Source organism: Polyergus mexicanus, unplaced genomic scaffold (genome assembly GCF_030449975.1).
Source record: "Polyergus mexicanus isolate NDT 795.1 unplaced genomic scaffold, iyPolMexi1.0 SCAF_15, whole genome shotgun sequence".
In the NCBI taxonomy this organism is placed as follows: domain Eukaryota; kingdom Metazoa; phylum Arthropoda; class Insecta; order Hymenoptera; family Formicidae; genus Polyergus; species Polyergus mexicanus.
Window position 1 is genome coordinate 1,372,507 of NW_027223335.1, and position 14,332 is coordinate 1,386,838.

Here is a 14,332-nt window from a genome sequence, read left to right on the forward strand (position 1 = left end):
CCTCGTTATCGAGAAATTCCAGCGTACAGCAGTTCCGCAGGTGTTACGCGTAAATAAATGAAGGTCGACGAATTCGTGGAATTATTAATTTATTTTTCGTAAGAAAAAATACATCAATTTTTATCGTTGTAATAATAATTCTTGTTAATGCAAAAATTTTTATTTTATTTTTATTATATATCAAAGATTGATTTATTTAAGATCAATGTTTAAATTATGATACAGATTGTCGTTATCAATTTGATACACGTATAATTATATATATCTAGATATATTCTGAGAATCCTGCAGCTGCAGATTTATTATAACATGATTTTAAAGAAACATTTTTGGAGAAAAGAAGAATATTGTATATCAGGTATAAATTAGAAAGTTGTGTATTGAGTTAACGTTTTGTGTCAGAAAGCATAAAAAAAATTAAATCTTTAATAAAGTAAAATTATATAACTTTCATTAAAATTATACAGAAAATAATACATGCGTGTGATTAATACATGAATAATTAATAGAATATATACATTTATTATATTATATTTTTATTATATGTTTCAGATGGTTCTGCCATTTCGATGACGATAATTACGTGAACGTGCCACGCCTGTTGAAGCTCCTGGACAATTATAATCCGCGGGAGGATTGGTACCTTGGCAAGCCCTCGATACCTGCGCCCTTGGAGATCATCAGGCAGGGTCCGGAGCCACAGAAGCGACCGGTGAGTGCAGATCAATCATACTTTCTCTTTTTTCACGCATTTTTCTGATACGTTTTTTCTGACTTTTAAATATGTCCGTATGAATTACACACTGCTCGCTGTTGTATAAAAAATATTCGTCCGAGGATAGGAAGCAATACATATATGTAGTAAAATTGTATAAGATTCAGATCTTTAATATTTTTCTGTTGTTGATGGATCGGTGGATATTTTTCTTGTCTCGAATAATTTAATTCACACTTATCATAAATTAATTTTTATCGACGTTTTCAAGATTTTTTTAAGCATGATTGATTTACTTTGTATATGAATCATTAATTTTTTTTACTACTTTTATTAATTACTTGGAATATAATATCAAGACTCTAAAAGTTTTCATTTATCCATCGATCCAACTGTACAACATCTTTATTCCGACCATCTGTTTCGATATAAACTTACTTGGACCGTAATTACACGCTTCTCCGAAAATCAACTTAATTACGCGCGTCTTCCGCGCTCGGTCAACCTCAAGGAAGTTGTCCCTCTCGAGGATTTATTAAACGTCGTAATAGCAAGAGTAGCAATTTAAAACCATGACAATAACGAGCGTTTTGCTACCCAGCACGCGAAGATACCGCAGACGTGAATTTTTCTGACCGTCTTTGAAGCTTTTGGTAGAAGATGAAATTAAACGCGCCGACAGAAGGAACATCGGGAATAGGAAAAAGATGGAATGGATATAGAAAAGGAAAGAGAATAAGATTATTCAAAGAAATATTTTCTTTCTTTTTCTCTTTTTACAGTCTTCGCGCGAGAAACATTATCGCGTCTGCCGTCACTAACGGGTGGTCTTTTATCGAATTTATGCATCCGCGAGACGACGGCTTCCGGCGAAGTCGGAGCATGCACGTGTCGTGGCGAGCACAGGTATAAATAGGGGGATCGCTCCGCTTTTGTAAGCAAGTCCGTTCGACGGTGAAGATGCAATGTGCGAAGAAAATGCACGATAACGTCTATTCTTTTTAATGCTTCCCTCCGGCGGTGTCTTCTTCGCGCCGCGAGATTCAAGCTATTATCTCGCACCTCGCATACACGTATCCCCTTTATCCCGAATGCGAGTGCGCGATGGATTCTTTATGGGTAAATCTCGTCTCGCGAGCTCGTGCCCATGAAATTTCGATTTTCTTTCACGGAAGACACAGTCGTTGCAAACCGCTCGCGAGAGCGGGATTTACTGTATTCTCGGATATTCAATCTACGATACTTTTTGCTCGCACGTGTATCCGCGAAATTGCTCTCGGAGTTTTGGCGTATTGCGTATGGAATGTTTTCATGATATTTCTTTACTATCACGCGCGAAATATGATAATGTATTTTATTTTTATTGCTTTTTTATTGTAGCGCAATTTTTATTCGCAATGCATTTTTCATTTATATGAGAAACATCATTCTCTCTTTTTCTCTCTTTTAAGTCGTATAGCACAATCTTTTCTTAAAATATAATTTCCGTAGAATTGGGAGAAAATTGAATTGAATATAAATTTGAAATTAATAAATTATTATTCAAACAACGTGAAAGATCGATACATTTGTAAAAGAGAACGAAACGTGTAGTGCGTTTTTTCGAGGCACAGCAAGCGGAGAAACTCGCCCGTGCACAATCACGAATCGATAAAAGCCCTGTCTCACGTACCGCTTTAAAGAGAGATACACGATGCGATTCGGATGTCACCGATATGATCGCTGACGCTTGGCAGCCGACGGTTAAAGGAAGCCCGCGATCTTATCACACGCCGGTGTCATGCTTATGAGGCCATTAATTCTTTTTCTTCTGCCGAGATGAGAAATGAAAAAGGAGAGTCGTCTCTCTGTAACGTCACTCACGGTCGAGAAAGGACCGGCCGATATGTCCCGGAAAAAAATTCCAGGATACGCACGTCATTCGTTCTAGAAATTGATAACCGTTTTAATCCACTTGTTCGGGAATTTAAAATACACCTTTTTTTTGCGCCATTCGCTTGCGAAATACGCGCGTCGAATCAATTTTTAAATTGATCGCTTTTTACGCTCGCGGGATTTGCATTCCGCGATTGAGAACGGAACAAAGTGAGAAAAATAGTACAAATTGGAAAAGCCGCTCTTCTTTCGTCATGGGGAAAAAAGATACGGGGGAGGGAAAATAGATAAAGACAAGCAAGGTTCGTGGTGCTCTCGAGATGAAACGATAAATCTTGCAAAGCCCGTAGGATCCGTTCCTCCTTCTGAGATTAACCGCTTCTTATAAGGCCCGATCGAAGCCATTCATCAAGCGCCTTTCTTGATATCTCTTTCCCTGATTTCTCTTCGTCGCTCGTTAAAGTCTAATCATAATACGGATCCACTGATTTTCTTCCTTTTTGCCATCCGTGAACTTCGCGCAATTTACGATTGCCGATAATCGATCGGATCTTTTACTGAATAAAACTACTGCGCTCACACTATTGAACGGGAAAAAATAACGAGCGAAATTTAGATTACTGATTTATTGAATATGTAATTTGTTTATTTAGCAACATTACGTGTAGAAATCTATTTAAAATTTTTTCTTGTTCTACATCACATGAAACCTAGAATGTATTCTAGGTCTTTCTATATGATATAATTTTAAAGATAGGTTATCCAAATGAATTTGTTTCTTCGAGACAGTTTCCAGAAAAACGGCCATCTTTTGTATTTTTTTACCTTTAACATTAAATATTTTAATAATTAAATTTTGAATTAAAAACGCTATTAAAATAAAATCCGTTTTAATTCAAATAAGCAATTCTGATGTTTGGACTTTAAGAAAAAAATTAATTACAGAGATCGAGACTAAAGATAAACTTATTCTTGTTAAAAGATCGGATTTAGTACGAAGTTTTGTACAACGTAATCAGAACAAAAGTCAAAAATTTCTCAATTTTTCTCCCAACTAAAGTATAATTAACGTCGTAAACGCCGCGAGAGCTTGTGCGATCAATGGTCTACGATCTACGAGACAAAACGTTGACGTAAAAATCCTACACAAGCGTTCGAGGAAAGCCTCTTACACGTTTATCCGAGCGTCAGAACCATTTTTAACGCCGTTATTTCATATTGGATTGTCGCGAGATCCGGTCCGACAACTATTGCGGGACCAGTCATACAGCAAACTCATTACCGGTCGGTGAAAAGATACACGAAACGCGATCGATCGTATGCGCATGTTGGCATATCGATCGTCGTGGTAACCCACTTAAGATGATGCAGTGTTCATGCGGAATTTAAATTGGCTGATATCTTCCGACACGCTTTCCTGGCAGCACTTAATCCATTAAGTATGCCGATAGAACTGGCGTTGAATGCGCAAGATTTTCTTTATGCATGCCGTCAAGCGTCGAAAGACGTTATTGAAATAATTTAAAGAAGATGGCAAGTATATGGACTATTGTTTTAACAAAGTTAGACACGGTGTATGAAATTGATTATAGAAAATATAAACGCGATTGTTTTAAAATTTAAAAAACTTGTCGGACATAACACAAAAACATACATAGCCCATTTTACTAAATTAAAATGTAATAAAATATATTATATATAAATTTATATATAAACTAAATTATATCATATTTTTCTTTAAGCCAAGAGAATGCTAAATGATTTATTTTTCATTATTTCATATTGTAATTAATAAATAAAAATTTCATCTATATTTTGAGAAAAAATGTAAATCTCGTGAAATCGATTGTTTTAATCTGATTGTGTAGAATCTCGATATGCATATATAATATATTACACAGGTTTTACGTAAGGTGATAAACTCAAGATCCAGTGCGATTTGATCGTTCTATTTCAGTTTTATTACGCAGTTATTTGGCACAGTACGTCTTGCACGGTGAATGGACATTGTTCGGTGTGTATAAAAGGGTCTTGGACTCGATCTTGGACGTTTTTCTGTCCTCCTTCTTCGCGATCTTCTTCATTCAATCTTCTTACGATCTGGTCCGACCGGTATCGGGTGCACCAAACCTCTCGATCGACCGCGGTTCCTGTAAACACAAGTACATATCGATCGTATTTACAACACTAACACTTATGCTAACCAATTTAAATCTTTTCGGCTTTATATGAAAATCATTCCTGCAAATGACGTTTACATTGTCGCGATTAAATCATATTAATTAAAATAAAAATCGTGCTCTCAATTGTGTGCTCTCCCATCATACCGGAGTGGCCTCGCCCTTTAACTAGACAAAGAAATGGTCCCTTGCTCTTTTATGTTTCATTCATTTCGTAAAAACGATAATTTGCATACAAGAAAAAGTCGCTGGGTTCCACTTCAGAAAAATAATTTTAAATTGATTGAGAAATACTTTATAGATATATTCGATTTGCTTTCTCTTTCTCTCTCTCTCTCTCTTTTTCTCTAAGATATTTTATATTGGAAATAAATATATATATATTAAAATAAATTTACCACACAAAATAAATTACAGATTGATTTTATTACGATAGAAATCTTATCCGAGATTTTCATTTTTCGCCAAGAAGGTCATTACCGTCAAGATTTCGATAAATTGTTATCTCTCGTTATATTTTCCGCGCGATAAGCGTATTCAATTTCTGTAGTGTCAGATTTTCCATTTCAAATTTTGTCACGTTGCTGCGTGAATTTTCTCCGTGAATGCAGATACATTTCTGCTTCGTCCCCTTATCTCGGGCGCGAATCGCGATCCGTGGTAGGACCTCCGCTTGTATGTATCTACGGTGTAATACATACACGCGGGTGAAAGGTGGTTATGCCGGGCGAGGCACGTTGGCCACGGATAGTACATACTTATATCCGTTGCCGGTGTACCAGCCGCCTTCTCGTGCCCCAGCATCGTCCTTCGTCCGGGTCCGACGTGGCCCGAGCTATCTCTCCCGACCCCCCATGGGTGTGGTACCATCTTCCAACCGAGATTATGGTCTCCGCCGTCGACGTTACTCCCCGCGGGCTCCGCGTACTCGTATATTATATTTGCCCGAGAAATCCTCGGGCTCTCTCGTCGCACACGTGTGCACATCCACCGTGTGCTCGGGAAGAATCGGCTCGTTACTATCCCCACGGCAACCCGCAGCGGACTGCGCGGCGCTCCTTGCATACGGTATAGTATTTTTGAAAGATATGGTCGCGCGATTAGCGAGAGCAAGAATAACGCGGTAACATTTTTTCACAAAGACAGCGTCTCACGCGAAATTTTTTTGCGCCAAAGTAAAATTTTCGGACACCCCATAGCGTGCGTAGTACGCATTTAGAGAACGTGCCGTGAACCACAGGAAGCCAAGATCCTCCGCTAATGCGGCGTGCTGTGTCCTTAACGTTTTTGCATTTTTTTTTTTTCAAGAATTTTCAACGAGCTAACCGATTTTTAAGTGGATCACCGAGCGAGATAAATATCTACGAGTTTGCTGTTTCACGCGATACGCAAGGACATTTGATTAATGCGCGACGACTCACAAATATCTTGAATTTTATTAGCGTTTAATTCTTTATACAAGAAATCGTGCATAAATTGATACGACTATCTAATTTTTGTTACGCCGATCTATACTCTACCGTCAGCTTTATTTCCGATGCGTACGCCATTCGTGTCGCGAAAAACTGCCCGGCCTATGATTAATCTGTCCGCGGATTGACAAATGGTCGAGGCTCGCGATACACAATCGATCCGTAAAAGCGTGAGAGTACGGCAACTAGATGCACGATAGGTCGAAAGGATAATTAACCCGCGGCGGCCCAGGGCGAGTACGTGCGGATCGTTAGTTTGGATTCTTTCGGTGGCCACAATTGTTTCAACGCAATACGGTGTAACGGCTGCGAAGAACGGCCACGGTTTAGCGAAAGGCGCGCCCGGTCCGCGATGGATGAATGAGCGTAACGCGTATTCCGCAAATTGATAGGCAAAGTGAAGCACAACGGCGAACGGATCTGCCTTGTAGGTCAATGCTGTGGGGGGATAATTTGCTAATCGCCCGTTGCCTCGCAACTTGGCGCGAGTGCAATTGCCCGCGAGGCAGCGACCCATGTCGACACCGCGAATCCTTCGTCCTGTGATTTTATAGGAACTCTCATTCGCGCTCATGACTCTCATATAACGCACGTAGCGATTCGACTTCTTGCTTTATTTTGCTTTTCTTTCTTCCGTTCTCTTTCTTCTTACCATTATTTTATTTTTTACCAGCATTTATCTTAATGCACGCTACTTAATATGAGTACTATAAAAAAACGACTGAAACTTTAGACAAAATATTTGAATTTTTAGACACACTTCAATTTTCAGACATACTCTTCTGAACTTTTAGAGAGATGACTCTTATAATTAACATAGATTAGCTAAAATTTCTTTCAGACACCTAGATCTGAAAATTCAGACACAGATTAATCGAACTTACATTTTAAATGTAAGCGAGTTTATTGTTATCATTTTATCGCATCATTTTTTTTTTTTTTTTTTTGCCGACTCTTGTGTTTTAACAATCTTTCGCACTGAGAGAGAAACGCGCGGGACACGGTCCGTTACAACGATCAACCCGAAGAGCGATTAATCCTCGCCTGGAGGCGAGGATCGACGTACGTCGGTGATCGTTACTTTATATTTTCCCCGACGGCGTCGTAATTGCGCCCGTAGGAGCGCGATATCTCGCGCACCACGCCTCTGGGTGAAAGGGTGAGCGTGCGGACGTATCGATGCAATGCGGTATGGTGCGGTGGTGAAAAAGCGACACTGGCAGCAATAGAAAGGCAAGAGGCGAGCAAGGCAACCGGAGAGAGCCTGCCTCTCGCTGGCCATCTCGCCTGTATGGAGGCTGAAAATCGAGCCGTACACGAGACGGTGATTTTAGTCGGACGGTAGGCTGATCCACCCAAGGGATAACCTGCCGATGAACCGTAAACCAGGAACTTATTACCGGGCTGTATATCGGTATACGGACGCTTTATTATTACGACTACTAGTGTAGTGGAGCTCGCGAGAGAAGCCGTGCCTGCTAGATCTCGGGAGAGCGAAGAGATTGCGTCCTTAATATCTTCTCCGCTAACTTCGCGATTCCGCTCGTTTATAATGTTTACTGTTGTTTTCTCGTAATGATGCTTCGTAAACGTCGCGTCGTAAGTTTTACAGGCGGTTAGAGAAATTACGATTTGGCTGCCTTTAATCGTCGACTTTAATAGATTCGATCTAGACTCTCCGAAAAATTGGAATGGGCTTGTTTAGGGATTGAGTTAAGATAATCTAATACGGTAGAGTGCATTGATAGAGGATATTAAAGTGTGCACGAGTGAGATACGTCGTGCTATGAAGTGCTTTCAGAGAACGATAGCGTTTAACACGAAATGTAAATCTTTGACATTCTACGCCATACTCGTGAAAATAATTTGACTTATTCTGCATAGTTGTGGAATTCGCTTCGGGCATAATTCGTAGAGCTGCTAATCCTCAGGAATTTCAAACTCTTGTTGCTTCAAAATAGCTTGAAGGACTGCTTGCATTTATTCATAATTTGCGATCGTTCTTTTCTAGCGAAAAATTGTGTAAACAAATGTTTGAATTGCAACTAATCTCATTTTATTATATTATATATATATATTTTTTTTTATTTGTATTATTATCTGCTCTGAAAACATCATTTAACGTTCGCTAGATTAATTGCTACGAAAAAACTCAAAGCAGCGAGTCATTCTATCAAGAAAACAAGCTCGTTGCACTCTTCATATTTGTTATACGAAGAATACAATATGACAATTAATATCGAACAAATACTCATGTCGACATGATGACGTATATATCGTAATTTCTGCTCGTAATTTAAATTACGCTTACAATTAAGCTCTTAATAAATTCATCCTTCACCTGCAACGCTTGCCCTCCGGCTCTCGATTAATTATCATCGGGGAAGAGGAGGAGATCTTAAGTGTTTCGACACGGATCTTTTTCAGCCTTGATTCCTGGTACCGATCACCTTGTAATTCTCTTTCTCGTAGCTCCGCTTTTTATCGGCAAACTTACCGCGAAAGTTTGCCAATTAATTGATATTGTTCACCGAGGTGAGACAGCGTTTTACAGAATTGTATTATACCCGATTAATCGACCGTAAGTAGGACAGAATTTAATAATGTCGGCGATTGTCAGTCGCTAATAGCCTTTATTCTTGCTTTTTTTTGTGGTCTATCTTAAAATATTTTTAGATTTTTTCTTGTGGGGCGACGTATACATATATACATATAGGTGTGTTCAGTTGAGGTATACAAAAGAATACTATGCCCTATCAAGATATTTATGCTTACATATGTAATATATAAATATGCAGAAATAAATTTCATTTAACTTTTTTTTTTATATTATAATCAGCAAAGAAAGCCTAATGAAATAATTGTATAGTAAAAACTTTACATATACATATATATATTTGCAGTGGTTACAGCTTACAATATTTAGTTCCTTATCATCGATCATCTCATTAAGTGCACGCACTCTGTAAAAATCAATATACTTCACCTAATATACCTGTGATTCTGCTGACGATAAAATTTTCCCGCGTCGCCGTTTTGCGCCGTTGTAAAACAAATCGAGTTACATCGCGTTCATAACACGAACCTTGCGTATAAGATGCATCTTTTCACGTCGTCGGTTATCTCGCTCGTCGTTAGTCCGCCTACAATCGATGAACCGACGCGGTCGATGATGCACGATAATAGTAATAACAGCGATAATAACTATAATTACGCGTTATTGTTGCCGCTTATTATCGTTACCGTTAGCAGGTTGCTTCTCTCGCGCGAAATCGCCGATGCAGGTATAATGCACCTGTCGTCTATTTTCTAGCAACATCATCGTAGAGTTGATAATTATCGGTGTGTAATCTTGCTTTTCATTTTTTTACTTATAACGAATAAAGGATGATATAAATTTTTATTATTTTTATAAAACTCAATTAAAGAAACGCACGAAAAATATGTAATAATAATTGATCGAAAATTATTTAATCCTTTGTATATTCTGATTAATATAACTTGAGTTTTCTAAAAAATTTTTATTAAAAGACAGCGCGTATCTTTTTTGCAATGAGAAAATTTATAAATTTCATTGAGAGAGAAATTTTTTATACGAGAATATTTTTGTTAGCCCGCGATAGCTCTTAATTATTGCGATACCATATCTGTCAAAGAGCATCTCGCGAGAAAAAAACGGATGGTGATATATGTAGCTCGTAACTGCTTCGATATTGGATGCGATCGTGACGTCAGATATTGCTTCGGTTCTGTCTGTAATTAACAGGTAGATAGTAGAACGTAGGATTCTGTAACCCTGTAGGGTGTTGACTAGCTTAATAGCCTATCAACGGTGTTTTTCTTTCGTCGACGTCCAGCTACTCCTCTCATTTCGTTTCGTTTGAGCGGTTTAGGTACGAGACTGTGGATTGTACGTCATCGTATATTAAACGATTTAATGCGTGTTTAGTTGACCGAAGAGGAACCTGTTACCCGATTTAAAAATCAACATTGCAATTGATTGCTAATGGATTCATGTAATTATCGTTTATATTACTTTTGCATTGTTATATTTAGATCGCGGAGAACATGACTAACATATCGGTATTTTAGTTTCAAATGGCAATAAATTATACATAACGCATTGTAGTCTATATATTAAAAGAATATTGAAAGAGAAAATTCGTTATAAATATTATCAATATCTTTTTCCACTCGTTTTCTTCTTCTTTCTCTCTCTCTCTCTCTCTCTTTGTTAAAAAGAAAATTATGTATAAAATAAAAACAGTAATTGGTTTTTTATATTTTATGAAATATTGCTAATAGAATAGAGATTTTATGATGGCTTTGGTCACACATATTTCAATTCTAATTACGGAAACTTGCTTTTGAAGATATGTTATATCTTTGCTATTTCAGATATTTTTACTTCGATAAACGCAGCACGATATTGAATATGTAAAGCCATATGCAAGTAACGTAGCACGGTTTCTAAATACGTTCCTTTCTTTAATGATTTATGAAAACTAATGCAGGCGTGTATAATTATGATTAGAAGTCCGAAATTAATACAATAATAATATTTCATTATCAAAAAAATATATCAATTGTGTATTAATAATAGAGTAAGAATATTTTACGTTAAATTTAGAGGAAAAATATAAATAGTATTATACGATCTTTAAATGACTTTTAGGTCATTTACTTTAAAAAGCTATTCTCGGCGCGTGCTTTTGACGAACATTCGGATCTGCTCTATTTTAGGAGCGACAGTTCTCCGAAGCGGAAAAATCCGATCAATTCCTTTTGAAGGATGGCAATAATAGTTCCATTATAGTCGATTGTGCAATTTGTCCGAATGCGATTCCACAAATATCTAGAAGTAGATTGATCCGATCCCGCGATTTCTTCCTTTCCCGAACCTGTCAATGGGATGGATGCCGTATATCGATTCTTCTCATTCGTCGGTTTCTCCGCTAGCTCATCAAATATGCCTTAGTAACGGTTATTTGTGTTTTTCACGGTAAGTCGGTAAATAAAGAAAGTCTCGACGGATGTCGTACCTCATTTGTGCGTTCGCCATCGTGAAAAGCGTAAAATCGACTGGCGTCTCATTGAGGGCGTACTAATTAAGTTTTCTCTGTTCTGTTCACGTGCCGTGACAAGTCCATTATGATTAGCGATAAAAAAAGCTTGAGACTATGAGCAAATAAAAAAGATATTATTAAATTGTTCTTACACGCTGACGTTAGCCTATTTCGCTTTCAGAACATTTTTCATTAAAAAGTACGCGCGTCACATAATTTTACGCATCATTGGTGTGAAACTATTAATAGTCGCAATCTATAGTTGAGAAGTTTCGAAAGATCGTGTACTGATTTGCAATTTGATGATCGATTTGCGATCGGAAGCGGCGATCGGTACCCCGTGAAAATACTCTAGGCGTGTCCGCGAACACGAAGCCGCTTAGACTTTACTATATTGCATTGCGAGCGTAGTCTCGGCCGCATTGGCAGAGATCGGTCGTTCGTAAACGAAGAACACGACGGAAGGCAGAAGATGACGAAAAGATATAGGTGCTATATAGGTAGAACGAAACGAGATGGAAGGAGAGAGCGGTAGGTGGCCGCAGCAGGAAGGCAGTAAACTCGCGGCGCGCCAGTGGCCGTATTAATCATTTGAGAGTAGAAAGGGAGAGAGAGAGAGAGGGAGAGGAGCAAGAACGGTCGGCGGCGAAGAGAGAGACAGGACCAAGGAGAAAGATAGCACAGCACAGGACAGGAAGGAGGCGGACGAAATCTTTTATGAAATACGAGACATTTTATTAAACCTATTCGTCGGATCCACGGCTCAAACGCAGAGCCGATAGTTATCGGCTACTATTCGTTTTAATTAAGAACACGGTGTGTCCTCTCGGAAATAATGTGGGAGTCCCTATATCTGCTAACATTCCAATCGGGAATACTGTGATCTGTGAATCTCATTTATATTCGATTATATTACTAATTATCATTTTAATATATTTTCTTTTCCTTTATTTACATTTACATGTTATTTTAATCTTTATTTGAATTAATTTTTTCTTTGACTACTTTTTCTCGATTTTAAATTATTGTGGATAGTTTCTTCTAATTTTTTTTTATTTTTTTTATTTTTTTAAATAACTCATGATTTTCTCATGTAGCTTCGAAAAGACTTGATTTCTTGGCTGTTGATTTTACTCGAGTGAATGTAGAGGGTTTAGCCATATGAAGTTCAGGATGTGATCTGCCGTGCGTGCGTAATGTTTATTCCCCCTCTTTTTTGCGACGGTAATAGGGAGAAACCACAAGGAAATCGTTCGTAGAGAACATGCCGCCACTCTCTGAGGCAAATAACTGACGTTGCTTCGTGGTGAACGCGGCCTTCTAATGTAAGATCAAGGTCGATGGGGAAGTGCATCAGCAAACATCTTGTCGAGTCCTACGCGCTTACATGCTACGCGTTCTTTTTCGCTCGTATATTACGGGAATCGCTTTATCTTAAATCGTTTTTTAACTCTATAACACAAGTGGTGACTAGATTACTGAGAGAAAATACAAAGATAAAAAATGTGGAATACTATTAATCAGATATAATATTGAATTAGTTTAATATTTATAAATTATAAAAGAGATAAGGTAAGAAAAATTTCAACTATATTATATTAATAAAATAATATATTTAATGAGATATAGTTAATTTTGTTATAGTTTCATATAAAAATTATTTTATTTTTTAATCTGTGAATACTAATTAAAACATGATTTGTAATAATTCATTAAATTTTTTATGCTCTTAGCTAATGCTGTTTTAATCTGAAAATTAAACAAAGATTTATAAGAAATGTTATTACATGAGATGAAAATTGTAGACATTGGAAGTTATGTTACCTTTATTTACAATTTACGAGAAAATCGCAATACATCTGAAACGAAAGCACACGGATGTGCGCCATATGTCGTACAATCTACAGCGAATCTCTTCGTTCATCTCTGCTCTTTTTATGTTTTTTCGACTATTTTGCACCTCTCTCACCGCTCTAATCATTGCATTTAACAAACTCGTTCGTTTTAGCTCTTTTTATTTTTTAGTTGCAAATATATGTGTACACATATAATACGCACACACACATTCAGCAAACAATGAAATATATTTTTTTGCAACAAAACTGAGGAAACTTTTATTCTAATAATTAATTTTTCTCGTAATGAATTTATGAGATATATAAAGAAAGCTTCAAGGAGTCTATCAGTTTTCGAATTATTTGACATGATTAATTTCTTAAGCTATATTTTTTGTTAAATTCTTCTGCTTTATATACTTTTGTCAAAGACTGTAAAGTTGTAAAAAGGATTCCGGAAAGACATTCTTTGCAAATTTTGACTATTTTTCTGTCACATTCTGAACCATGTCAGCAATATCACAAAAGGGCTGTCCCTTGAGTACTGATTTCAGTCGAGACAGGTAAAAATCAGCTGGCGCCAGGTCAAAAAAGTACGAAAGGTATTGCTACATTGTTCTTTGTTAGCAAGCTGCTTGACCAAAAATAAGTGGTAAGATGGGAACCATTGTAATAAAGGAAAAATCTACTATTGTTTCTTTATTTTTTCGAACGTTTCCTTCTGACCACATCCTCAAATTGACAAAGGATATCAACGTATTTTTCTTTGTTTGCCTTTTAACTTTGAAAAATGAACATTGTGCTCTGGAAAGCAGAAAAAAGTTTTTATGTCAATTGTAAACTTAAAAATTTTTAATTTTCCTATTATCACTTGCTAATATATCATTAGCTCCTCTATAATTTCTGTAGAAAAAGCACAAAAATTGATGTTCAAATATAGACATTTTTAACTGTGACGCGTATACAAAGGAAGAATAATTGCTGCTTTGCTATTGGAAATTACGATATAATGAAACTTTTTTTTATCATAAATGATATCAACTTTAATGAGACTTTTTTATGCGGAAATTCCTGTAAATTCTAATCAATTCGGGGGAAAAAAAAAATATATTTTATATACTAAAATAATATTTTGTAGTTTTCGAAGATAAAGAGATTTTTTCTAAAGCTATCTCATAAATTAATTTTT

At 36.9% G+C, this 14,332-nt stretch overlaps 1 protein-coding gene and 1 long non-coding RNA gene across 3 annotated transcripts in view; one reads left to right on the forward strand and one right to left on the reverse strand.

The window, feature by feature from the left end:
* Nucleotides 1–14,332, forward strand: part of Fng (Fringe glycosyltransferase) — a 78,800-nt gene that overhangs the window by 33,804 nt on the left and 30,664 nt on the right. For both annotated transcript variants that reach the window (XM_070308403.1, XM_070308404.1), the window contains exon 5: nucleotides 553–712. In XM_070308403.1, coding sequence (XP_070164504.1) covers nucleotides 553–712 — 160 coding nt within the window. The remainder of the gene's footprint in view (nucleotides 1–552; nucleotides 713–14,332) is intronic.
* The window catches only part of LOC138939979 (uncharacterized), a 128,316-nt gene continuing 118,498 nt past the window's right edge, over nucleotides 4,515–14,332 (reverse strand). The window contains exon 4 of the long non-coding RNA XR_011447927.1: nucleotides 4,515–4,740. This is a non-coding gene — a long non-coding RNA (uncharacterized lncRNA). The remainder of the gene's footprint in view (nucleotides 4,741–14,332) is intronic.